Raw genomic sequence first — 27,944 nt, 5'->3', positions numbered from 1 at the left:
CGGTTCGATTCCCGGCGGGAGCTCATGTGGTTTGAGGGTTCCGCATTAAGCTAGATCCACGTCTCTTATAGCCTTGCTGCTGAAAGGGACGCTAAACTGAAAATCAAATCAACGCCCGGGTCCCGACTTGTCGTGCGTAACCTTTTCATCGCTTCAGAAGCTCACTACCCTTACTATACTCGCTCTCTATATCGTCTCCGTAGACCTTCACAGTAGGTGCAATTTGTTCATCAGTCACGAGCACGAAAACACATTCCTTTTCCTACATTTATGTCAAATGCCATGTTGGTTGACTGCTGCACTCCTGCTATCTGTCGGAACAGAACGAAAATAACAAGATATTAGCAGGAAGGTTCCAGCTTTACTACAATACTAACAACACTTGCCACGGACGTTACACATAAACATAAAAATAGGAGACATTACATATGGAATGACTCTCGTATATGTAGAAACATTCATTGGATTCATTCATTAGTTGCTGCCGTTGGGAACCAATGGATACATTAACTGTTTGAGGATTGAACTAATCAGACAGTGGCTGACAGTAGATCATTGATGTATTCTCCCGCATTGTTCACAATCTGTTCACAACTTTCAAGCAGTTGTTGGATGCTTTTGCAAGGGAAAAAAAAAAAATGGTGACTGCTTCTTGTTGCCTTGGGTGCATAGCAGTAACCAATGAAATTTTGCACCTGCTTATCGATTTAGAAGGATGTCACGGAGTACATTCGACAGGAACCGGAAAAGGTAATAATCTTTGGAGCTACGTCTGAGGAATACCTTGGATGAGGAATTTCTCATTGAAGCTGTTGAATGGGAAGGGTTGTCTTGTGTGCCACGTGTGGTCTAACATTGCCTATGTGGATGATGATGCTGTTTCATTTATTCAGCCTTTTCTGAAATACTGCATGAATATCTTGCAATTGATCACAGTATACAGCAGCAGTGATGGTATGACTATGAGGTAGGTGTTCAATGTGGATAATTCCTTCCATGTTCCACCAGACATACATTACATTCTTAGAATGTAAATACTGTTGGGGGACGTGGTGTTGTCTTTCTTTTCGGGCTGACCCGTTCTTCCTGTGCTTAAAGTTCACATACAGGATGCATTTCTCATCTCTGGTTAGGATACGTGAGAGAAAGGGGTGATGGCGACATAATTTCCAGTGGCGGATAAGCAAAGAACTAGATAGGCAAGATGCTGCTTCATGTTGTCTACATTGAGTGAATGAGGCATCCATGAACCCACATACACTGAAGGTGTCGCAGAACAATTGTCTGTTCCCTCCCCATCCATGTGGCCGTCAAATAAACTAAAGCATCCTCAGAATTGCTAATGCTTTAGTAACTTGAGTATAAGCATTGAATGTTGGACGCTTTGCGTGATAGTATCTGAACTTTGCTTTACTTAAGCCTATGTTTCTACATGATCTTGCATGCAAACAAGTGATAGCCATCTGTTCGTTTTTCGAAATTCGATAGGAACTGAAGTGGTTGGCGTTGTGTATATGTTGCTTTCGTTCATAATTTTTGCTGCTGAAAGAATTACTTTAGAAGAGTGGTTTACGAATACAATATTCTTTCCAAGGTTCGTGAAAATTGTGGTTCCTGCACTGAAGCCTGCACCATGCTATCTGTAAATGAATCATGGAAGAATACAATGTAAGAAGAATCGTTGGATTCGTTAAATGAAGACGCATTTATACAATTTTAAGTTAAAGTTATAATTGTATTTAAACATTGAAACGATGTTTCGTCATATATTGATATAATTTATAATTTTAAATTTTAAATGTTAGTTAAATTTAGTGGCAAATAAAGAAGTTAACGATTTTTTTTTTTTTTTTACTGATTTTGTTTTCATGTTATGGTTGTCCATCGAACTCGAAGCATATTTTAACTTATTTTGTAATATTACAACACAAGCATGATTCCCACTTTTGGGAAGCACGATTTCCCTAACTTTTTCAGAATTTCCAGATCACAGATACAGATATAATGTAAAAAAAACAATAATATTTTTCCCGACCAGGAGTTCTTTATCTACTTTGCAGGTATATGTATGTAGTGTCTCTGTGTGTAGATAGAAAAGTTTTATAAAACAAACTAATTTAGTATACAAAATATTCCTTACCAAACAGTCAGGTAAAAAAAAAAAAAAAAAAATGCACTTTGAGAAGTAAAACTCTACTTAAATTCCCTGACTTTTTCAGTTTTTTTTTTTTTCAATTTTTCTTGAAATCCCTTGACTTTTCAAGACTTTTTACGAGTAAGCTGAATTCCCTAACTTTTCCAGGTCGGTGGATACCCTAACAATTGTTAATTTCTATTCTTTTTTACGTAGTATGACCTTGATTCAATGTTTCGAGATATTTTTCAGTGTTCATCAGTATATTACAAACTCCAAAATGTCACACTGACAATGCAAATGTATTATAGGACCATGATTTGGCTATTTGACCATCCGCAACATAGACTACGAAGTAACAATTCATAATTACAACAATAAGATCGCCCACTTATGCGATTTCAATATTATATGGTTTGAAGTTCGATGGTCATCCTTACTTTTGTTTTGATTGAACATAGTGTATTATTATTATTATTATTATTATTATTATTATTATTATTATTATTATTATTATTATTATTATTATTATTATTATTATTATTATTAAAATATAAGAAGTTCGTACAATTATAACAAAAGACAACAAGATATATCATACCAACACGTTTTCTTTTGTCGCAGCCAGTATACAATAATTTATCAATCGAGTTTTAAATTTCGAAAAGCATATATTTTTTCTGAGACATTATATTTCGGAAGATTAACTTATTAATTTATTTTTATTTCGTTAATTAATCTTAGAAATGTTATTCAAAGGTTTTGCATTCTTGAAAATATATATATATACAGAGAAGAAAGTTACAGAATATATATACAGAGAAAAATATATATATAGAGAATGGAAAACTGGCTTAAAACGATTCCCTTTAAATGTTAGTTGGTGTCTAAAGGTAAAGAATATTCCTATTTCTAATAATGGCTTGCAAATAACATAAATTATGAATGGCATGCAAGTTCCGTTGTTCATATAAGTACTCACATGAACAACTGTTTCTGTTGTTTCTCACAGCGTAGCTATTCTATAATTTTTGACCTTGATCGCAGCAGTGCTTGTTGCTTCTGTGGGAATTGCCTTCTCAGTATTGGTAAGCGTGAATTTCAGAATGTCACGTCTATATTACAAACTCTGATGCAGAAAAAAAATAGCCTTGGCACATGCCATGATTATTTTATACGCTGGCATTTGTTGCGTCCTTACAGATATAATAAATAAGAAGACAATACATAGAAATTTTGTACTGAGATTTGTTATTATTTTGAAAATGTCTTTTTATAAACTGGTAAGGTTTAGAAGGTAGGTGCTATTGTAAGAAATCTTTTCTAAAAATACTTTAAACAAAGGATGATTAAATTAATTTAATTATTTTTCAAATAAGTTTTAGTTGTGTTGTTCTCAGAGAAAAAGACATAATTTATGGTTGTACAAAATTTTCAGGGACATTTGGCTTGGATTGTTTGATTTTCATTTATTTATGTATTTCTAGATACTAGGGCTTTTTTTTCAACGTCCATTAAGCCAGCAGAGAAGAGGCACGCGAGATGAGTAAACGGAGACAAGACAGAGTTGTTCGTTGCCCATGACCCACTCCTCACACCGATAAACTGACTTTGCCTTTAAGTTATTGTCGATAGCAAGCGTGAGTGCAATCGAGGCGTAAGCAAATGTGAACTAGGGGATGAATTCCATTTCTCCAGTTCTCTCCAAATTCCTTACAGCTACTGAGTTCCCTCAACTTCGAAGACCAGGCAGTTCATAAATGATAATGAACTACATGGTTCACGCATTCACCAAGACGTCTGCGGCCACGGATTTCCATCCTTGGTTACTGTCGTCATGTACGTTGATAAGTCCTTTAAATTATCTGGAGCATGTGTGCATTATCTACACATCCATCACGTATGAATATCCTACTGCGGAGACTCATTTAACGATGAATTGCAGCTGTATTATGACCTTCCGCGTGGAGAAATCGAATTGCACCACGCAGTTCACACTTGGCTAGCGCTTCGATTGCATCCCATACCTTTTCACGGTCGCTACTTCTACTACACAGTGATTGAATGCCAGAGTCTGTCTATCGAATGGGGAATAAGCGACGTCCAATGAACAACTTTGTTATCCCCGTTTCGTCATCTCACGTGGCTTAAGGGAGGTGAGAAAAATAGCCCTTCAATTATAAGGAGTGGTTGTGTATTTCATAACCACTGTATTTAGTTCTATTTCCTCCTACACACAAATTTGCTGCTAAGTGCCTTTTCATATTCTAACTATTTGTATTATTACACACTACATCCTAAAAATTTTTTACAGAGAATTGTGAAATAATTCTGCTACAGAGCAGTGACTGCCAAAACAAAAACAAATTTAGATAATTAAACAGGGTCAATATTGATTTTTTTTTTTTTTAATTTGTGGGCATTTTATTTTCTAATACATTTTATAACTACAGTTTTTGATATTTTTCCCCATGAAATTATTCGCGACTTGTACACCAACATAAGTATTCTCGTGAAGACTTTACAATTATATAGGTGTTTAAAATGCTATGTAATCGTTGAATGAATGAAATGCATTCCTAGTATTGAATAAAACTCTAACACAATAATGTAACAGAACTCTTAGTATAGCATGTAATTGTCAATATTATTACCATTATGACGCATTTACTAAATACAATTATAAAGAGTGGCTGTATTTTTTAATGCTTAAGAGCTAATGACTGGTGTAGCGTATGTGTTGGCTTTCTATTCGTTCTTATATGAATAATAGAATATTTTTGGAGAAAGCTTTTAAAATGAATTTCCTGTACTGCTCTCGAATGGGATTTTGTCCCAGAATCAATCAACGGCACAATTTCACCACCGAGCACTTGTCTTAAACCTAGAACAAAAAACTGCTTTTTTTTTATTACATTTACAAATTTTTTATCAGGTAATAAAATTGACTTATATCACTTACAATGATTTGAGACATTGAACAAAAAGAGTAGAAAACAAATATATATTTCCAGCTTATTTACACATAGCAAAGCTATAACTATTAACATCTATTAACTTGTGTATTGAGGTATGAATAAGAAGGTGACGTTTCTACTTACAAGTTAAAATTTCCATTGAAGAAGTATGGATATAACTGGAATTTATATGGAAGAAGTATGGAAAAAATTATAAACATTCAATTAAGTGTCGCGCGAACTGATTTAATATCTTGTTATTGATCGTGGTGTAAGCATACAGGATATAACGTACCTTACATGGTTTGGAGTTTGTGCAATCAGAATTATGAGATAATTCATGATTTCTTTCAACTTGTAGTTTTGTTGATTCTTTCGTTATTGAATATGAAATCAAATAAGATTTTAGATATAAGTCTATCTAAGAACATAGAATGTGAATTAGATGTTAAAGATATTCATTGTTCCATCTTCTTTATTGCATAAGCAATGTTATTCTTATTCTGGGACCCAGCTGTGAGTTTTTGTTTAATTTTATGGCAGTGTTGGGTTATGATCCCTATTACACTTTATTTGTTATAAATTATTGTTGTGTTTCGTAGTTTGGAAATACAAATGACGTCAAAGAAATAAAATAAACTAAATATTGTGTTGTTTCTCTTTCCTTGTGTATGTAAATGTTTTTGTCTGTTGCGGAGAGATAGGAATACAAAGTAGAAACTGGATCCAATTGGTTAAGGATAGAAGTCAGTGGAGAGCTTTTGTGAACGTGGCATTGAACTTCCAGGTTTCATAGGCCATAGAGTTAGTTAGTTTATATATAGGGCTATATCTATATATATATAGAAATAGGAATACAAAGTAGAAACTGGATCCAATTGGTTAAGGATAGAAGTCAGTGGAGAGCTTTTGTGAACGTGGCATTGAACTTCCAGGTTTCATAGGCCATAGAGTTAGTTAGTTTATATATAGGGCTATATCTATATATATATAGAAATAGGAATACAAAGTAGAAACTGGATCCAATTGGTTAAGGATAGAAGTCAGTGGAGAGCTTTTGTGAACGTGGCATTGAACTTCCAGGTTTCATAGGCCATAGAGTTAGTTAGTTTATATATAGGGCTATATCTATATATATATAGAAATAGGAATACAAAGTAGAAACTGGATCCAATTGGTTAAGGATAGAAGTCAGTGGAGAGCTTTTGTGAACGTGGCATTGAACTTCCAGGTTTCATAGGCCATAGAGTTAGTTAGTTTATATATAGGGCTATATCTATATATATATAGAAATAGGAATACAAAGTAGAAACTGGATCCAATTGGTTAAGGATAGAAGTCAGTGGAGAGCTTTTGTGAACGTGGCATTGAACTTCCAGGTTTCATAGGCCATAGAGTTAGTTAGTTTATATATAGGGCTATATCTATATATATATAGAAATAGGAATACAAAGTAGAAACTGGATCCAATTGGTTAAGGATAGAAGTCAGTGGAGAGCTTTTGTGAACGTGGCATTGAACTTCCAGGTTTCATAGGCCATAGAGTTAGTTAGTTTATATATAGGGCTATATCTATATATATATAGAAATAGGAATACAAAGTAGAAACTGGATCCAATTGGTTAAGGATAGAAGTCAGTGGAGAGCTTTTGTGAACGTGGCATTGAACTTCCAGGTTTCATAGGCCATAGAGTTAGTTAGTTTATATATAGGGCTATATCTATATATATATATATATAGAAATAGGAATACAAAGTAGAAACTGGATCCAATTGGTTAAGGATAGAAGTCAGTGGAGAGCTTTTGTGAACGTGGCATTGAACTTCCAGGTTTCATAGGCCATAGAGTTAGTTAGTTTATATATAGGGCTATATCTATATATATATATATATATAGAAATAGGAATACAAAGTAGAAACTGGATCCAATTGGTTAAGGATAGAAGTCAGTGGAGAGCTTTTGTGAACGTGGCATTGAACTTCCAGGTTTCATAGGCCATAGAGTTAGTTAGTTTATATATAGGGCTATATCTATATATATATATATATAGAAATAGGAATACAAAGTAGAAACTGGATCCAATTGGTTAAGGATAGAAGTCAGTGGAGAGCTTTTGTGAACGTGGCATTGAACTTCCAGGTTCCATAGGCCATAGAGTTAGTTAGTTAGATGCTACATTGTAAGATAATATAATCCGACAGAATATACTTCCTTCACTACTTTTTATGGTGCTATGTGTTCAAAACAATTCCGTATCTGATCGTATTATGGATCTCCTTAGGGAGCAATTTCATTGATATTAAGCTTTGAAAATCTGTGAGAAACTTACAACTTACATCCGAATTCTTGAAAGAAGCAGTAAAGAAATATAGGATTAGAAAACACTTATCACCTCATCATTCTCTTCACAATATTGCTTTGTTTGTAGACTATTTGAAACAAAGTTTTTTTTCTTTCTTTTTCCCACAGAACAACAATAAGCCACACCCATTTTCTGCTCTGCTATAGATCATACGTCAGAATGTGGTTGTGTTTCAACATTTAAAATAAATTGTAATTATTTCGAAAATTCATCGTGCTTTCTCATTGCGCGATGTGGCGTGAATGTTTTATATAACGAATCAGTTAAAGAACAACAGAATTATATGACTTGATTGTAAACAGTGGATAAGTTGAACATCAATTGAATTTTGTTTTTATGTTGAGCCTCTTAATACCTTTATTACATTTCAATAGATAATATTCCACCTTCTAGTACTATGACGGAGGATCAGAAACTAATATTTCAAGGCCGATATTTCTGGAGTTTCGTCTATGATAGAGAAATGAGGAGTGTGCGGTAATTTTAATACATAAAGTTGCCAACTGGGCACAGTTTCAGCCACTCGCCACATATGGCGCTAGTTGTAGGTAAACACAAATGGTGACACATTTGGAAGACTAGTCTCGCGAAGAAGTTTGCTTAGTTATTCGATTTCTGTGGCCGAAACATGTAACCGCGGCTGAAACTCGCCGGAGCTGGTAGAGATTTACGGAGAAACTGCAGTCTCGTGAGCATGTCGCAGAATGATGTCGAAAGTTTCCGGCTCGTAGAAAAAACATCACCGAAGAGCAGTCCAGAAGACCACCATGCTGTTGAAGCAGTTTCGCTGGGACATCGATCACCTTCCCTACAGAACGGACCTCGCTCCAAGCGACTTTCACTGCTCCCGCATTTGAAGGAGTACCTAGGAAGCCGCCGCTTTGCTTCAGACAAGGAAGTGATACACTGTGTGACAACGTGGCTGAACATTCAAGGACAGGATATTTACGAGGAGGAAATCTTCAAACTCATCCCACGATGCGATAAATGCCTCAACCAGTATGGAAACTATGTCGCGAAATAACCTAATGTGTGTACTATTTGTTGGCTGTATTAAATAAAATATAAACCTTTCACTGCTGGCTTTGTAACCTTACTTTTTGATCACTCCTCGTAGCACACAATACTAGGGAACAAAACTCAGACCCATTTTAGATTCCAGTAACAATATCCCTTTGGCATTCAGTGCACTGTTTTCAGTTTAGCTTCCGGTTTCAGCACTGGAGGTATCTGACACTGCTTCCTTCCTATCGCAAATCAAAATCGAAAAAAAAAAAAAAGAAAGCTTTGAGCTTTATGGCAGTTAGGCTAAAGGAGACGGTGATGATGAATAATGAATGAAATGGTGGAATGAAGAAAGTGGGAGGAAACGGGAAAACCCATGCACACGGTGTTTGTCCACCACAAAGTTCACTTGGCGGGGGCTGGGATCGAATCCGGGACCCCAAGCACCAGAGGTAAACGCTCTAACACTGAGCCACCGCGGCCCCTCAAATCAAAACCGAGTCTCCCCGATAAAAATTTGATTCAATGGTTACGATTATTTCACATTAAGCTGCGTGCCACGTCTCGTATAGTCTCGGTACAGAAATTTTATAGTTAAATCACAGTGATACAGATCACCCCAGTGCACTTTCTTTGTTACAATTCTAAACCAAACACGTATCATTTTGTATATTTGTCTTCAAAAATACATAAAAGAAGTCAAATTTAAAATTTGAACTAGTGTTCTGCGGCTTACATGTTACGCCACAGCGTAACTATGAAATAATGAACTAAAGTTCATTCAACGAACCTTCTGATCCTGATGTAAACATTGCAGAATTGTATTACTCCGCCAGTCATCGGATGATTGGCTATCGGTCAGCGCTTCTTTCGAGAAGCACGTGCTTGTACCCTGTCGATATTTTACTTATTCCCCGCATGTGGCCATATTGTTAACTGTGATTCGCGCTAAAGTTGGGTCAAAACCACTTTCAATGCATGCGTATTCTCTTTTATTGCATTAATTCAATTTAGTTCTTAGATAAAGTGTTGTTTCTGTTGTCTAATTCTAAGGAATTCTGGTAATGAGCCTTATAAGCAAGGACTATTTTGTTCTGCCGCATGGGTGTTCTAAGGCTCTCTAACCAATAAAATCAAACAATCACCACGTGTATTTGTTTACATGAGGTACTGAACGTTCCTTGAATAAACTTTAGTTAAAAATAGTCGCAATTTTTTAACAATTCGCAACAGGTGAGAAACCAACTGCAATAGAAAGTTTCCGATATACTGTAATACAAAAAAACGAGAAATTGGCTTCAATGGCGCATATGTGTATACATGTTCCGAAATAAGTATCAGGCAAAATATTGTCATAATGCATAGAATGGTTTAATGTGTTTTGCGGTTTGCAAAATATAGGACAGTTACACAAGTTAGAAATGAGTATTATCGACTGCTTAATGAAGAACCACAGATACTAACAGAGAACTCTGTTGCCGTTGGACGGAGAACTCAAGTGTACTAAAACAGTCACGTCCAGGTAGCTACTAGTGTCTTAAAATATCTTTGTAATTCAAAGAAATTTGGGTGGATGTATTTTCGAGAAGTAGGAGTTTCAAAAAGCGGTAGAATGCTTTCGATACCTGGGAATAGTAATAGATAAAATCAATAGATTCAACACTTACGTACACGATAGGTAACAACTCGGAAACAAAGCTTGTCCTACGAATTTTAATATTCTGAGAAGTAAGTTCATTTCCAAAGCGGTCGAAGTACTGATTTACGAAACACTCGTGAGATCTGTGGCGACATATGGAGCAGATATATAGGTTTTGACGAGGAAAGACAAAATGAGCTTGAGAACATTCGAAAGAAAGACGCTACAGAAAATCTATGGCCAGTAAGGCAAGATGGAAATTGGCACATAAGATACAATAATATTAATATAAAAGATAGGATATTGTAAGATATATCAACACAGAGAATTCAGTGGCCAGGTCACCTGCTAAGGATGGAAAGCTATAGTGGCAGGAAAAGTGGAAGATCTGAACTGAGACAGCTTGATGATGTGATGGAGGATTTGAAGATCATGAAAGTGAGAGAGAGAGGCGACAGAACCAATAATAGAAAATATTGGAGGCAGATCGTGCATGAGTCCAGGGCCCACACTGGGCTGTAGCGCCGGAGAGTACTAAAGAGTTTCACAAACAATAATGTACAGGTTCTTCGAGAGTATTCCTCTGTTTTACAGACTATAAACCTTAGATGTTACATAAAATTGACTCAAAGGATAAAATTAAGTGCATTCAATTTTGGTTCAACAACTTTATATCCAAAGATGAGATAACGTTTTACCTTAAGGACAAGTCGAACAACATAATGTTAGGATATGTGTTAATGAACTTCAATGTGGTGTTATGGGATATAAAATGTCACAACTCCAAGGTTAACGTGTAATTAAAGGAGGCAGAGTGGTTAGTCCTTCTTTTATACTGAACATACTTTGATGTGTTAGAAGGCCATGCAGTGCTTCAAATAACAGCGTGTTATTCGTCAGTTAGACAGCCATTACATATTATGCTAAAGTCGTGAAGGATTTTCTAAAGTAAACAATTTGTCGGTGATGGGTTAAAACCAGGGCGGTGAATAAAGAGCCCTTCACGCTCCCCAGGGCTTACTTCTATAAATTTGTATCTGAAATTACATTCCCGAGACGTTATTAGCCTATATTAGAAATGTGGAGCCTTTAAAAGAAAGAATCACTTTCACAGAGGATGTTCTGCAAGAGCTTGAACACCGTCTCTGCTATCTACAGTAAAATAAAAAGAACAATGATCGGGATCTATTGACCGGCGAAACAGTTTGAAGAGTTTTTCTCTGTTATGAAGTTGATTGCAAGTGTCTTTCGTGATTTGTTCCAAAATTTTAACTGTTCTTAGTTTCGAAATTATTTCACTATTAAATACAATGCTAGGAGTTTTGAAAATTCATTTCCAGGTGAAAAACACAGAGATCATACAGAGTCAATTTACAGAAAGCATGGCGTATAAGGCCAAAAGAAAATAAAATTCTTTTACGTCCCACAGTTATGCTGACTAGGCTAAAGGAGACGGTGATGATGAGAAATGAATGAAGTGGTGGAATGAATAAAGTAGAAGGAAACGAGATAACCCCAAGAAGACCCACGCACATGGTGTTTGCCCATCACAAGTTCACTTGGCGCGAACTGGGATCGTACCAGGATCCCCATATACCACAGGTGAACGGTCTACCACTGAGCCACTGCAGCCTCTAAAGCCAAAAGAAAAGCTTTATCGGCGGGATTATAGCTGCTTCCTCCAATAGTGAAAGGCAGGGTAACTTGTTAAGGATGTCGAATAATCTACATCTCAGTTACAAAGTACGGTTTTCGTGTGAAAACAACTCAAGCAATTGACAGCTACTGGATAATCGATACTAGGTAAGGACTATGTGCTGAGTGAAGTAATCGTTGTGTTCGCCATCCTGAATCAAGATTGAAAATCTCAAATAAAAAAATATAATTGAGATTTCTTTTATTTACTCAAGGAGTTTGACATCATCTACACCATTTGTATGTTTCTATATACAATGTAATGATTCTACGAATGAAATAAAGCTAAATCTAAATAATGACTGGTTTCTATTTAGTGATAATGACATATGAAAGATGTTCAATATGGAAGCAATATGAATGTAGCCTAGTTTCAAGTATTTCAGGAAGTGTAAACCCGCGTTCAAATCGAGCTATTCTTGTTGAGACCACTACTGTGGAATATGATTATCGTTTGCGTTATCTTGAAAACGGATACCTGGAATCCTGATCGAAAATTGTAAAGAGATTTTATATAATAGTACCGAAATTTTGTAGCTTTAGTATAACAGCGTTATGGTTAGATATATCATAACGCCAATGTGGAAGCTGGTTGAAGTGAAACGGAAATATTTTATGAAACAGAAATCGAGTGAGTATTTATTAGTAAGCATGAAGGTATGAGGGGTTCGGAACCATTTACCTTGTACTTCAAAAAAAAAAAAAAAAAAAAAAAAAAAGTCTACACGCTTCGTGCTTTGTCTCGTTGATCTAGCACCGTCTTTGATGTGTAGGACTCCCGTTAGATATTATTTATTACCTTTTTTGTCCTGCACGATACGATTTTTCAGTAGCCTGGGCCTCTTTTGCTGGCTTCCTACAGCCGCAGAGAGTTTAGGAATCAATAATTAAAGCATGATTCAAGATAGTGGTTGCCATAATCACCTCCAGTGGTACCTCCTGAATATGCGCTCACTATATTCATTCCATTATTTATTTATTTATTTTTGGATAAAGTTCGGTTTCCACTAGTTTCTGTTTCAGCCACTTTTCATACAATTAAAATAGGCATTTTTGAAGACGATTGAAGGTAGCAAGTTTAAGAGAAAGGACACGATTATCATATTCCGCAGTAGTGTTGTCAACATGTAGAGTCGACAAATATTGGTTTCCATTTGTTGAAATGATTGAAATCAGGATAAATCTGTATTAGGTTTTAATTAATCCGTTTTCTTATCTATTTCATATCCCATTATCTTTAATAAGAATACAATCATGGCAGAATCAATGAGAGCAATATATTTTATATAGTTCCAGTTTAATTTATTATATTATAAGACTGTCTTTCTGTTCACAATTTTCAATCTTAAATTAAGATGGGGAACAACATACCAGTAAGCACGTAGTTCTTATCTAATATCGATTAATATCTATTACTTTCAATTTCTTATTTTCAAACGAAAAGGGTATTGTTTTAAACTCACATAATGGTTTACTTGGCTTTGGCGGTTAGTATGAAGTTCCTCTTAGATAATCAACTTGTTTATCGACTTTTATCAAAATTGACCTCTCTAAGATATCTAGTGTTCCTTGTTAGGTAAACAAATAAAAAATAATTACAATTTCATACTCAGTAAATTCAAGGAGGTTATCCAAATTTTAATTCTATCTTTCGCGTACTTTAAGAAGTAAAATAAGCAAATTTTATTTGGTATAACTTTGACGTAACCCATAACGCAATGAAAACTTGTAATGGATTTGGCTCGGAAGGAAGGCTTGAGGTTCATTTGAAAATTTTTATAAATGCGGAAGGCACTAATTCCCATTACTGAGTGCTCGTTTCCCTCAAATTGATGAACCTCACGATTATTTCAAAATCTCATCCAGCCGGACAGAGTAGTTCCATCGCATCAATATGTTACAAGTACCTTTTCCAAGATGATGCATGGGTCTGTTGTCCATGTCTATGGATTTTCTAAATAAAAATAAAAATACACTATAAAGGAATTTCATGTATAAGTGTTAAAAACTATACACTTAAAAAAAAAAAAAAAAAAAAAAAAACTAGAACTCAAAATTTAAGGAACTTTTATTATTGAGAAATGGTTATTGGTATACATAGTAGACTTTTAGTTTCATATTCATAATAAAATCTAATTATTCAAGACTAAATATTGAAGATAATAATACACAAAGCACAATTTACTTGATAGGTGCTATTTACTTGCTTAATATAAATGAAGATTCTGGGTCTCTCTGAACATTATATAGCTCTTCCTATCTTAAGAGTTTCACTTTAACTAGTTTTTAGATACCAACTACACGAATGTTCCACAGTTTCACTTTTTAGCTCCCATTCTTTTCATCATATCTTCATCAATATCATCATCTTCTTGACCTGAAATATTTAAGAAAAGAAGGTGTGTCGCTGTATCCACTATCGTCCAACACTCTTCTGTGATTACGCCTCTAAAACTGTTTTCCCAAGTCAATGTAAATACGAGGCGTGTCCGAAAAGTAAATACCATTTTGAAAAGAAACATTGTAAAACAGGTTTGTTCAAGCCAAATTTATATTTACATAAGAGAGTACACCTTAAACTATTTTTCGACATAGTTTATACTAACGTTCAAGCACGTCTTAGAGCGGCTGACCAATTTGTCAAACCTTCCTCAACAAAACATAACGCCAGTGTCCGGCATGTACGCACCGTTTCATTTTAACGTCACCGCAGCGCTAATGTCGGTGCTATGTGCATGCGCGCTAGTTTCATTGGTTCATTGCCTCTCCACAGACGCCAGTATGGTTGGAATTGTCGCGAGTATCGCCATATTACCAAGAAACTCATCGCCAAATTGTAAAGACTTACGGTGAAAATGCAGTGAGTGGTGGAATGGTGCGAAAGTGGGTGAAGCAGTTTAGTGTACGGCAATAAGCGCTTCGAAAGTGACGACGCAAAAAACGCTCTGGGGTTATGGTTGTGTTTATTGACAGGATGTTTCTTTGAGAAAGGTTTGGGCAAGTTGATCACCTGTTGTGACAAGTGTTTGAACATTGGTAGAAACTATGTCGCAAAATGATTTAAGGTGTGCTTTTTCATGTATAAATAAATTTGTTTTTTAAAAAAAACAATTCTTACTTTCCGAACATGCCTTGTAGTATATGAACAACGATTTTAATTGTGGTTACAAAATGCCATGATCGGCTACTAAAGAATGGTTATAGGAAATGTGACAAATGAGTCACGATTTTTTTTTTTAGTATTTCATACACGTTATAACTTGTTAGTTTTTCAGTGCGATATAGGATTTGTGATATATCATTTAATTAATTGATATAGTAGCTTAACTTATAGATTTTTATTAATACAAGGGTTATTTTTCAGTCTCCGGTTAAATAAGAGGAAACAAAGATATGTAAATAAATTTTCTGTATAGAAAAATTAGCTATGTAATTTCTATTTCTTTTCTTTTTTTTTTTTCATAATTGCCACAGAAATGAAATGTGCACAATTTTCCTATGCCTTCCACAAATGTTTCCGCATGATCGCTGACCTACCCTTTCACTTTGGCATTCAAGTCCTTGTGAATGAAAAAAAAAAAAAAAAAAAAAAAATGGTATCCTCCAAATAATAGACTTGTTCGTACAAAGTGGGAGTTATATGGATTGTGGGATCACCATTACTAAACAACTTCTATAATGGGTGGAGTAAACTTTTTACACTCATGTTAAGTAGCGGCGATTAGGTGTTATCACTGGGTAGTAAAAATGAAAAAAAAAAAAAATTGGAATTAGTATCGAACTAACATCACATTTCTTTGCTAGTGATAAGAAGTGGCTTCCTTGATGTATTTATATGTATAGTGGAAGGGAGAATTTTCTAATCCCCTGTGGCTATACAATGATTATAGATGAATGCGTTGAAAGATTGCTGTTGTTTACGCTGGATGCTTATGTAAATAGGGATGCAATGCTGAACTCGAAAGACAGCAGTGAACAAAAGACGGTTTGTGAACCATACAGAAATTTCCCTCTCAAAGGTAGGTTTATATTTTTTTAAAAAAGGGAAGGGAGGAAAGAAAACAATACGTCTTTCGTGTTGCGTATCGCCTAGGCGCTAGCATAATGAAATTTCACTTTAATTATAGTGAGATAAAAATAGGATACGGACGCTTATTATCGTATCAAGATGGAACAAACGCCAGTCGACTGAGTTCGACCTCCTTCAACATTATATTATCCTGTAACCAACTTGAATGCTATTTTAAAAATATCTGTCCCCTTCTTACCACAGGGATCATAGTGGTCTGGTCTCTTGTAAATAGTTGAAAAGTGACCAAAAGTAGACGAAAAAGTGACCAAAATCTCATCATGCCCCCTTTTTCCTTTGTCAATTTCTGCATCACCTCTTTCTTTGTTGTTTTGCTTCATCTTTTCTTCTTTACTTCTTCTTTTGAGCTTCCTCTTTCTTAGGTTTTCTAAGTATGCTTTGTAGTTACGGTAAGCAGACTTAGCAGATGTAAGAATCTTCTGAATAAGTGGGACCAGTTCTGACCTATTTCCGAATTTCTTCATCCCAGACATTATATTTAACTTAGCATTGAGAGTTTTCAAAGCTATGAAATATTCATATTCATCACCTACTCTTAAGAAGAACATACAAGAAGCATAACACAAGACGAATATGATGAACCACACACACACACAGACGCACATCGTTGAGCGGAGCGTTAACTATTACGAGAGAAAACTAAGACTATTATGACAGAAGAAAGAATAGACACAGAAGGGTTGTCAACCGCACCTTGAGAGCTTAAGCATCCACCAACCATCCACTGTGCCTTAGAAAGAATAAAAGCTGACTTTCCCATGTGGCAGCAAGTACTGAAGCTTTCAGAAGAGTAATGAGTAACAAGTTTCTGCCTTTTTTCCATTTACTTTTATATTTTTCTTAGAAAACTCTCAATGCAAAACATAAATGAGACGAAAATGTCACTTTACCTCCCAAAAAGTAACTTTTAGTGACAAATTTTTTAAAAAAGTAACTTCTAGTTTTAAAAAAAAGTGACTCGTTATGAGCCCTGTTACCAGGTAGCCTCCTGATATCGTTTGATACAGACATGTGTATTTCCTGAAATACTAACCTCATGTAAGGAATACATTCTCTGTTTTTCTAATTAAAATCTAAAGTAATTATACAATAATAACAGCGTTTAACAACTATCCCAGTTACTAAGTGGAAACTGATATTGAAATATACCCCCATATGGATGTCATGAAAACGTATCCTTTATTAAGAGTCATATTAATCCTAGAGATGATGAAATTTTTTAGTGGATTCAAGGCAAGACTTAGTTCTACTATTTCTCCTCAGGTGACAGCACCTTACTGACAAAAAAGAAAAAAATGTCTCAGTAAATGACACGCTTAAGGGAGCCATGGGTTTGTTTTAACGATAAACAATTCAGGTTGGCAACTTCAATATCGTATTTCGAGATCCGAAAAAAAGAAACTTTGTCTTTGATCTCCGATCAGTGTTGCCAACCTGAAGCAAAATAAAATCTCTTCAGAACATAAAACTTTTCTTTGTTCAATCCAAATGTTCCACAATGCAATTTTTAATTTTTAATGTCGGGACTCTGCGGTGGCTGCGGAAACGTAGTCACGTCGATTCTAACAAATAACAACATTACAACGAACGCGGTGTGACTTGGCGCGCAGCATTTGGCAATCTCGTCAGAGCCAATCGACCGTGTCTCGCAGGTATTTGAGGACTTCTACACAGTAAGCCGCGTTGACAGTCTTCCTTCGAGGCAGAAGGTTTTTCTGTACTACCTCTTTCTTGGTAAAGACGACAACGAGTATAAACATCCTTGCCTTTATGGGACCCGGGGACTCCTTGTTATGCCACTCCGAATTTTCGAGCTTACCTTCAGGTTCATATTCAAACACCCATGTTTCGTCGTCTGTTATTACGTTGTCTAAAAGGTCCGGTTCACTCTCCACTTGCTCTATTTGTTGGGAAATGCCAAGTCATTTATCCTCTTATCCGTGATCTAGCACTTTTGGCACCTACTTTGCACAAATCTTGCGGTTGTTCAAATTTTCAATAACCATTTTATGCACCACTATTTTTTTTCTTTTTGTAGATTCAGTTATTTGACTATGATTCTCACACTCCAACGACGGTCTCGGTCGAGAAGTTTCTTCACTTTGACGAAATTTTCGCCCACACAACTTGCCGAAGGCCAATCCAAAGCGTCGTCCTCCATATTTTCCCGTCCGTTCATGAAATCTCCATGCCAACACAAAACCTCGGATGGTTCTGGTACACCTGCTTAATCATGGCGATCATCTTTGTAGCAGTTTTTCCAAGTTTGAAGCAAAATTTAATATCGTTTGCCCAAGCAAAAAATGAAATTTGAGCTTCCAAAATCTCGAAGTCATTTTAAATAGGATTCGCACGATAAGCGGCCCTTGCTCTACCAGAGCTCGGAAATGATTGATCTGGGTAGCATTGGTTAGCTAACAAGGGACATCACCCAATTGTCCGGCTCCGATTTCAATGAAATTTTTCTAGCTGATAGAGAACGTATATGTATAATTTGTGATGATAGAAATTTTTGCCATCGTGCATGTTTTCTATTTTTTATAATTTTTAAGAGTTCTGATGTGGTTATTAGAGATTACTGCAGAAGTACCTTACTAACCTTTGTAAACGTAGCGTTAATGAAAGAACAACCATGTACATACATATAAGGCCTAAAGGGAAGTTGTATGGTAGGTATGACCTTGACCGCAGCCATTTTGAAATCCGCCATTTTGAATTAAGGTCAAGTTTTTTAAATAGGAATAGGGTAATGTGATACATAATTTCGGGCTAGAATTTAATCAGGAAGACAATGGTGAAACTAGTTTTGAGATACACCTATTTGGGAAAAAGTTATAGGCATTTAATTGTTCACTTACTACGTGCGAAAGTCTCTTACCGCCGCTTCTAACCCGCGTATTAATGAAAATAAGTGGATGAACGCTTCGGTAATACATATTATGCCTAGAGGGAAGTGATACGGTAAGGGAATCCCTGATGGCAGCCATCTTGAAATTCGCCATTTTGAATTAAAATGAAGTTTGAAAAATGAAAACCATAGAATGGGACACCTCATTTTAATAGCAAATTTTTTCAAAAAGCCAATGGTATGCTTGTTTTTGTTCTATAATTAACCAGTGTGAATTTAGGACTGCTTCTAATGAGCACCAAACTTCCATTATTCGATCTTTCAAATTGGCAACATTCCTAATTTTCACCGCATGTTTTAAGATTCCAACTGGCACTTTGCAGTTGTTGCCTTGGCTCGTGTTTTCTAAATTTATTACATTTTTTTAAGAGTTGTGATTTGTCAGTTTATGAATAGTGTTAGGATAAACATCCAGCAATCATTGTCTTTTTGGGAAAATTTACTATTAAAATGAGGTATCACACTCTATGGTTTTCATTTTTCAAACTTCACTTTAATTCAAAATGGCGAATTTCAAGATGGCTGCCGTCAACGATACCCTTACCTTATCACTTCCCTCTAGGCATAATATGTATTACCAAAGCGTTTATCCACTTATTATCATTAATACGCGGATTAGAAGCGGAGGTAAGGGACTTTCGCAAGTAGTAAATGAACAATTAAATGCCTGTAACTTTTCCCCAAATAGGTGTTTCTCAAAACCAGCTTCTTCATTGTCTTTCTGATTAAATTCTAGCCCGAAATTATGTATCACATTACCCTATTTCTATTTTTAAAAACTTGACCTTAATTCAAAATGGCGGATTTCAAGGTGGCTGCGGTCAAGGTCATACCTACCATACAACTTCCCCCTAGGCCTTATATGTATCTACATGGTTGTTCTTTCATTAACGCTACGTTTACAAAGGTTAGTAAGGGACTTCTGCAATAATCTCTAATAACCACATCAGAACTCTTAAAAATTATAAAAAATAGAAAACATGCACGATGGCAAAAATTTCTATCATCACAAATTATATATATACGTTCTCTATCAGCTAGAAAAATTTCATTGAAATCGGAGCCGGACAATTGGGTGATGTCCCTTGTAAGAATCAGCACCGCCAATCCCACTTGTGGCGGACGCGTTATTGACGAGTAAAGCGCTATGCGGTAGCCATTTTCACTACTTTCCGAACAAACCCTGTACTTGTCCATAGATGTTTCATGGAAATATAACAATGTGCTGTTTTATAATGACTATCATGATCGAACTTATTTTACGAATTTCCATCAAAATTCAAAAATATAAGTATTAAGTCTCAATTCATTCCAGTACTAAAATAGTACGTTAATAGTAATAATAGTACCAGATAGTAAATTTATCACTGCAGTAATCATAATACCCAATTTCCAAGACATGTAAGGATAATGCATAATTACATATTAACTAATTTAATTAATTAAATATAGACTTACGTATCGGTACCCCATCTCTCCACCGAGTGAACTTTAGAACTGAAACATCTCTGGCAGCTGCAGCCTCTCTTAGTTCAGGCTTTAAAGCTTTCCGTGTCAGATGCGCAGCTATACTTGAATAACGAATGTAACTAAAATAATAACAATAAAATAACACAAACTATTTTCGTTAATTACCGGTACTCATCTTTTTTAAAAAATACTTTATTATTATAAAAATGTGTTTTGTCCAATCAAAATGTGTGTTGCATCGACAGAAACCGTCTAGTGCTAATATAATGAATAATGACAACCATTTCTATTTATAAAGGTAACCAAGAAAGTTCAATCGCTTTTTGTAGAGGTATGTGTTCAATTGGCCCTCACACCGTCAGTTGAATGCGAATGGAGATAAGCCGAAGGTCAGTTGTTGGTGTGGGTATATTCAACACACCATCTGGTTGTGGCAGTTCAGTTAAACCGTGAACTTGCTAAAGACAGAGTGAACATGGAACCTCCACAGAGCGTCATAAGGGCGTGTATGCTATACGAGTTCAAACTGGGGTCAAACGCCGCTGTATCGGAGCTGACAGGCCTTTGGTGAGGGTGTCGTGACTACGCGGACAGTGCAGAAGTACTTTAACAAGTTTAACGACGGTGACGAAACACTCGAAGACGCATCACATGCCGGAAGACCAACACATGTCTAAAATGAAGATTTTCAGGCAGCAATTCACGCGAACAGTGGCCAGACATGTTAGGAACTGTTATTATAATTCAGTGTGAGTGGAGAAACCATTCGGCAGCACCTCCATCAACTTCGAAATCACTGCAACTTGGGTCGATGGGTCCCACGTGATTTGATTCCGGGCCTGAAGGCAACGCGAGCAGACACATGTGTTTCTTTGCTGTCTCATCTGAGGAAGGAGCCATTTCTGGACAAGGTCTTGACATGTGATGAGAAGTGGGGCCTGTACGAAGCTCCACGGTGCCAAAATCATTGGTTAGCGTCCCATGAACCGGTTCCGAAACAGCTGAAACCAGCACTGCATCAGAAGAAAGGTACTCCTGTGTGTTTGGTAGGCTGCTTGAGGCATCGTACATCCACTGGTGGGAACTGCTACTAGCTGGTCAGAGCATCGATGCAACTGTGTATTGTCAGCAGTTGATCCGTGTTCAAGAAAAACTCAAAACTCTGCAGCCAGCACTTCTGAATCGGGATCCTCCTGTTGCAGGACAACGCTAAGCCCCACGTGACTAGGATGGCCCGGAACACCATTCTACGCCTTGGATGGGAAACACTATTGCATCCGTCATACTCCTCCAACATTGCATTGTCCGATTATCACTTGTTCCATTCCTTGGATAATCACCTTAGAGGACGCCAGTTCAAACCCTTAAGTAGAGGTGCAAAATGCACTTGATACCTCCCACGGCTTCACGGCCCACCAAGTTCTACCGCGATGGAATCCATGACCTTCCAGAACGTTGGCAGAAGGTCGTCGATGCTGATGGGACTATTTTTTTATCTTCCAGATACGACTTAGGTGACATATCGATGTTCGAAGATGGTGGATGAAAAAGCAACAGAACTTTCTTGGTTAGCTTATATTTAATTAAAACTGTTCTAGATATAACTAGTGAGAATTCGAATTAATTAACAATCAACAGTAACAATAGGAAAGAATCTGGTTAGCCCACAATTCAATGTATTATCCCAACATTCAAATGGTAGATCGAGAAAATTTTGGTTAATCTTATCAAAAATGACCAAGTGCGTCCATTGCGATTCCGAAACATGAGTGCAAGCTGCTAGCCTACGCGTACAAAGTAAATTTGATTAGCGTTAGGATCAGTTTATATCTTCTATAACTTCATTCAGAAACATTAAGTATCCCTGGCTCTCCATGTTGTTATGAGGTATAACAAGATTCCCCAGCGAGAGCAAATTGCGTCAGCAGAGCGTTGTTTCTTTCGACAAACGAAGAACTTCACTGATACGCTCAAAATCACTGCAACAGTGCATTGAGAATGTGTTGTACCAGGCTGGGGTGCCCACAAGGGGGGGCTATGACGCAAACTGCGTCATTGAAATATTTGGGGGGGGGTAAAAATCTATATAAATATGTTTGAGGGTGTGTAAAAATTAATCGAAAAGATTTTTTTCCATGGAAGAACACGGATAGACGATTGAGGGGGGTGCGTCATGGACATAAGGGGGGGTGGGCACAGCAGAAGTACGCATGCAAAATGATATAACCATTGCATATAGGTACTAAAAAAGCATATAAGAGGAGGAACATTAATATAATGTGATATATAATATTTATAGGGACAATAAATCGCTGTAAATCAAACAATTACTATATACATTGTGCGGCAGAATGGTTAGAAATACAAGAAACAATGGTTATTCGAACAAATACACTGCTGCAAAATGATACCACCACTGTACTTACTTAGTACTCTATGTGTGAATCATTTTTCACTCGTAGTTAAAGAAAACCGATTAAACACGGTATTCACTAGTTCCTATGAAGTGGAAACGTCAATTTCATTCCATGTAGCAATGATGATTTCTTCAAAGACTCGATATTACCGTATTGTCGATCTCCAGCAAAATTGATCGGCACAATACACCCCAAATATTTTCCATTAGATTGAGGTCCTGCACGATTGCGGGCCAATCCATTACATGCACGATTTTGCGCTGAAATCATTCTTTCGTGGAATTACCCACATGTGTAGAGGTATTATCCTGTTGAAACATCCATAATGGTCAACTAATTACCTTATCGAAAGGAAGCAGGTTATCTTCTAACCTAATTTGATTAATAGTCAGTGGCTTTCATACAACAAGAAATATAGGCAAGATTTGTTTTCATTATGAACATCAAACCCACCAGAGTCCATTATAAACTTTCCACCTTGCTACAATTCCGAGAAGATCTGTTCCTCTTTTCTCAAATCATGCCAATAATATCCCGCCCATCTTGGCCGTCTAAATTAAATTTCTTATTCATTTTTCATTCCAACTCACTTGCTCTTTCGCCCAATTTTACCCTCTTGCTCTCATGATTAGCTGTAAGACAAGGTTGTATATATATATATATTTGGTATTGTAAGATGATGTAATGCTGCACAGATGGCACAGGATAGATTTATAGTCGTACTGCCTCCACTAAGCTTACGAACTACATTTCTTACTTGCGTCGGGGTTAGTTCCCGAGGTCTTCCAGTCGACATTTTGACACTATAATTTGCTCCCAAGGTTCAAATAATTATTCTCCACATACCCAGTGCGCAAGTTTCTTAGCTATAGCTCTGACCGACATTCCTTCAGTGTTATAATCAGTAACTTGCTCCTTCTCATACTCAGACTGAGCGCTCCTCTGATCTGGCTTTCTACTTGTCAGTTCTACATATGAAAAGCAGGTTATACACCCAATACTATGTCTATGTGAATCAAACTCAACATATTTGCCCTGTTGCAAGTGCTTATAGCGTCAACAATCTTTACCCAACGCTCCCCAGCATATGGTGGCCGTGTCATTTTGCAACGAACCTTTGAACTGACATATTGTGCAGTCCAGAGCTGTACTGGCCATGCGAGAAATTTCCCGGTGGGCCCTGGACGGTGAATTTTTTAGTAGGCCCTCCGCCTCGTATCGTAAGTAACGTATAGGTCTATGAACAAAAGGCACACGTCACGCACTCCTCGCATAGGGAACGAAGGACAACACGTCAAGTACCAGCATACAGTAAGCTAATCTCAGACCATCGTTGCCAGCCCATGATGTTGCGAAATCAGCCTTTCACATTTTTTGTAATTCAACCCTTTGATAGGTTCTTGATTTTCTATTCTGCTTTATACTTTTCCTAATATTGAAGGATTAGCTAAATTGAAATCTCAAATAATGTCATAACTTGAAATTAAATAATAATTTACATTTTATAGCACAGTTGTTTCCCATATAGAAAATATACAGGGCCGGATTAAGGCCATTGGGGCTCTGGAGCAGGGAATACAAGGGGGTCCCACCAAAACCTTTATAGTGGGCCCTCTCTCAACATGTTTAAAAGGGTCCATGAATTATATAGAAGTGACTCATATCATGTTTTTTAAACTTTTAAGGTGAAAATGTTTTCAGTAATTTTTAAATTTTTGGGGGTCCCCTTGGTTGCTGTCAATGAAAGCCGTAGCTAGAGATTTGGCACTCACGACGAAGTAGAATTCGGTGCTCCCCTCCCCTACACTCACCTCACCAAACTTTTTTTTTTTTTTTTTTTTAAATACATATACGAAAAGCAGCTTTTGTCATTATGCTATGATAAATTTTTATCAAACTGCTTGGACAGACCATTGCAACAGTCAAAAGCGATCATTAGTGTTCTTTTACAAATAAGAGCTTTTTGCAAGAGGCTTAAACTTGCCTTTGGTTGTATACAAATCTAATTGGAGAACATTTATAGAAATTTACAGCTATTTACATTTCATACTAACGAGAAGAAATGAAATTTCAATGCATTAGAAACTATGTGCTTTTAAAATGTTCCAAATGGGTGACAGCATTAATTTCCAGTAATAATTGTAAATTGTTCAAATTTTATTCTGTATGTGACCACACAAATAGCATTTTAATTTCGATTGTTTTGCGGGAAAAAAGTGAAATGTAAGGGAAATTCAGAAGGAGCCTTCTTTGCGAATTTCTCAATATTTTTTGTTGCAGATGAAGAATATGTTTAATGTTTCTCTTTAAAATCCAAATGTAGTTTGGCTATCATGTATGTTTGAAATTATAGTAAGTTAATTACTAAATTTCTTATTATTAACATATTGAAAATACACTAACACATACACACATATGTTAATCTATCTATCTCTATAATTTGTGTGTATGATTGTATGTACGTAGATAGATAAAAATATCACACAAGTTGATACGTATGCAAGTATATATATCCTGGTCAGGGACGTACGGAAGGGGGGGGACACGGGGGTCCGGACCCCCCCCGAAATTTCGACTTTTTAAAAATTTAGCCTAATTTTAGGGGCAATTTTAGCAATTTTAATATAAAATAGCTTCATATTTAGTTTGAACCCCCCCCCCGAAATAAATTCCTGGGTACGCTACTGATCCTGGTGACACAAGTAGTTGATGGGGAAATCATCCCAATAAATTCCTTCAAATTGGAAGCATTTCATCTCAATGGAATAAAAAATTAAAAAAAAAAAAAAAAAAGATCACTGTTAAGGATCAGTCTTTGAAAAAGAAGAAGATACTGAAGGCATTAGCATCTGAGCATCCCTGCCTCACGAAAACAACTTAAATTTCTTAAGATTTTCTTAGTACAAATAAAAAAGATATCAAACGCAACCAGGGAGATGGATCCCCTACAAAAATTTCTTCGGGTGCCCATGTACTCACACATCAACTCTAAGATAAACAATATGTATAATGTTTTGCTATCAACGGCATTGCATGAGCTCACAATATATTGCTCCTTGGTCGTCAAAAGGTTAAAAGCATAATGCTGTATTTTTCTTCTTTTGCAATGTGGTCGTAATAGTGTCAGAAATTGCAAACAACCGGTTTTAGTACCTTGAATTAAGGAATAAATGTAATTGTAAATGCAAAAAGTACATGAATATTATATTATGGAGGTGAATTCAGATGTGGAAGGTATATTCGGGCCTGAAGACATTATTTTCTGTCACCGATATTTACCTGTGAGTGAGTACATTACACTATTAATAAATCTACACTTTCTTTTGTATAAAGTGGTTGCAACTCCATAAATTCGGCAGATTTTAGCTACTGTTTCGTGTAAATAATAGATGCCTTTCCAGAATAATTATAGAAGCAAGAAATTTAACCTTTCCCACTAAACTTTACCCAATTCATCAATCCATCAAAGAAATTTAGCTGTTATATTCCGTAATAACAAAGAATATACCTTAATCCCGCTTGTCGCCAACACATCCTTTCACACTGTTGCTTTCCTACGGAATATGAAGTCTATTAAATGAGAAACAATTCAACAATTCCTTTAAATATTAGGCATAACAAGATGCTCCATCGAACTGATTAATACACCTTCAATGTCTGCAATTAATAACTAGACTTCTTCTTCTTCAGTTCTCTCCAATGTTGCCAATATGCGAAACCGCGAACTTCCCTACCAAGATGGAAAATTTACCATTTATTTATCTTAAATTTTCATTTTTGAAGAAAATATTTTACTGTCGACGTTACGACTATAACTTAATGTGGAGACAAAAAAGAAGTTAGATTATAATTTCTTGTTTTATTTAATTTATTTTCCATTACGTTGACATAAATGCTTTCTCTTCTTCATGTTACGTGTCAAGCAGAATTATTTTTTTTTTTTTTTTAATATTGAAGTTTAAAAATTCAATGCTTTACAAATAATCGCCCATGCTTTAAATATGCTCACTGCATTAATATTAGATGTCTGTAGATCAGATTATCATATTTCTGTTCTTATACCTAGGGACACCTTGGTGGGAGGTATCTAAATCTTCCAAAATGACACATTTGTTAGGAGCTTTTTACTTTCACTTCTTCAATCCGTAGACAGCGCTTAACCAGCGCAATAGCAATTTTTATTTAATTTCTGTTGGATTAAAGGGTAATAATTAGGACACCGATTTATATGCAGTAAAACATGAAAATACACATGCAAATATGCACTTTAAAAAAAGTCCGCTGTGAACACTGTAATACACTTTTAAGAAAGAGCTTATATTCATTTCAGATTTACTTGTTTAAAATGTTGGTGCTATTCCAGTTTAGGCAACCATAGATGAATTAATGATTTATATAGTTTTTCGTCAGGAAATCCACTCCTAGTCCTTTTAAAATATTTATTCTGGGAGGACTCGTATTTCTGAGTGTAGATCATGGGCGGCTCTACAATATACTCACAAAGTGTATTCCCAATCAATATGAACAAAAATAATTAAGAAAAAATACGGATATTCATGAGGAATGATCTAAAAATAGTTAAAATGGAGCCTGCAACCCTGATTGATATCTATGAAAACCTTGGTATCATAGTCATGATGCTTAATGTTACCCTCTGTTCATATGTTCTGACTTGGCTCTTTCTAGTAATCACTTGCCTCACAGAGCAGTCTTTTAAACGCCTTCCCTTATGTACAATGTAATCACACATCTTTTCATAACCGAAATAACGAATAATTTGTTTCGGTCGAAGGGAGGAGGAAACAGGGCGGAGCCTAAGCCCTGTTTCTGTGTTGACGCGTTCAACACGAGCAAGGTGGGACAGATTGGTCAGCTTCTGTCACACACTCACACTAACACACAGAATAACCCATATGTATCAAAGATGAGAGAAATCCACAGCAGAAGTTCGAATCATTGTTTGCGACGTCCGCATTCAAATAATTATGAAGGAAAAAGTAAATCCATTTTCTTAATGTACTTTGCAATTGAGGAATATAGTAACACCTTATGTATATCTATGTACTTTTTTCTTTGCAAGCATTTAAGGAATGACTAAATATTCTTGAATTAAATTTTAAATTGATTTACCATTGAAATGTCACTTTAGAAGCAAGCATTCAAAGCCACAGACAAATATGTAATTGTTACACTTGTAATTCAAATAAATAATTATAAAACATCAATAAGTAAAACATAGTAAATTGTCAAGTCATGTGGCGTAGGTT

The 27,944-nt window shown here is 36.0% G+C and overlaps 2 protein-coding genes across 4 annotated transcripts in view; one reads left to right on the top strand and one right to left on the bottom strand.

The window, feature by feature from the left end:
- Window positions 1-7,757, top strand: part of LOC145660714 (uncharacterized) — a 59,669-nt gene extending 51,912 nt beyond the window's left edge. The window contains exon 5 of one of the 3 annotated variants that reach the window (XM_081726079.1): window positions 7,561-7,757. In XM_081726079.1, the coding sequence (XP_081582205.1) occupies window positions 7,561-7,636 (76 nt within the window). In that variant the 3' untranslated portion in view covers window positions 7,637-7,757. Of the gene's footprint in view, window positions 1-1,594; window positions 5,726-7,560 lie in introns of those variants that run through there. The other 2 variants (XM_081726078.1, XM_081726080.1) reach the window with 2 other exon arrangements.
- Window positions 7,758-13,842: 6,085 nt separating this feature from the next.
- LOC145694266 (protein stunted-like) lies at window positions 13,843-26,358 on the bottom strand. The gene is made up of 3 exons (XM_081770361.1): window positions 26,186-26,358; window positions 20,249-20,379; window positions 13,843-14,169 (listed from the first exon to the last, which is right to left on the bottom strand). Exons 1-3 carry the CDS (start codon window positions 26,209-26,211, stop codon window positions 14,111-14,113), a joined length of 216 nt encoding a protein of 71 aa, XP_081626487.1. The 5' UTR covers window positions 26,212-26,358; the 3' UTR covers window positions 13,843-14,110.
- Window positions 26,359-27,944: the final 1,586 nt, after the last annotated feature.

Source organism: Thermobia domestica, chromosome 9 (assembly GCF_964235325.1).
Source record: "Thermobia domestica chromosome 9, izTheDome1.hap1.1, whole genome shotgun sequence".
Classification (NCBI taxonomy): Eukaryota; Metazoa; Arthropoda; class Insecta; order Zygentoma; family Lepismatidae; genus Thermobia; species Thermobia domestica.
The sequence above is the reverse complement of the archived record's forward strand: the minus strand, read 5'-3'. Positions and strand labels throughout refer to the sequence as shown.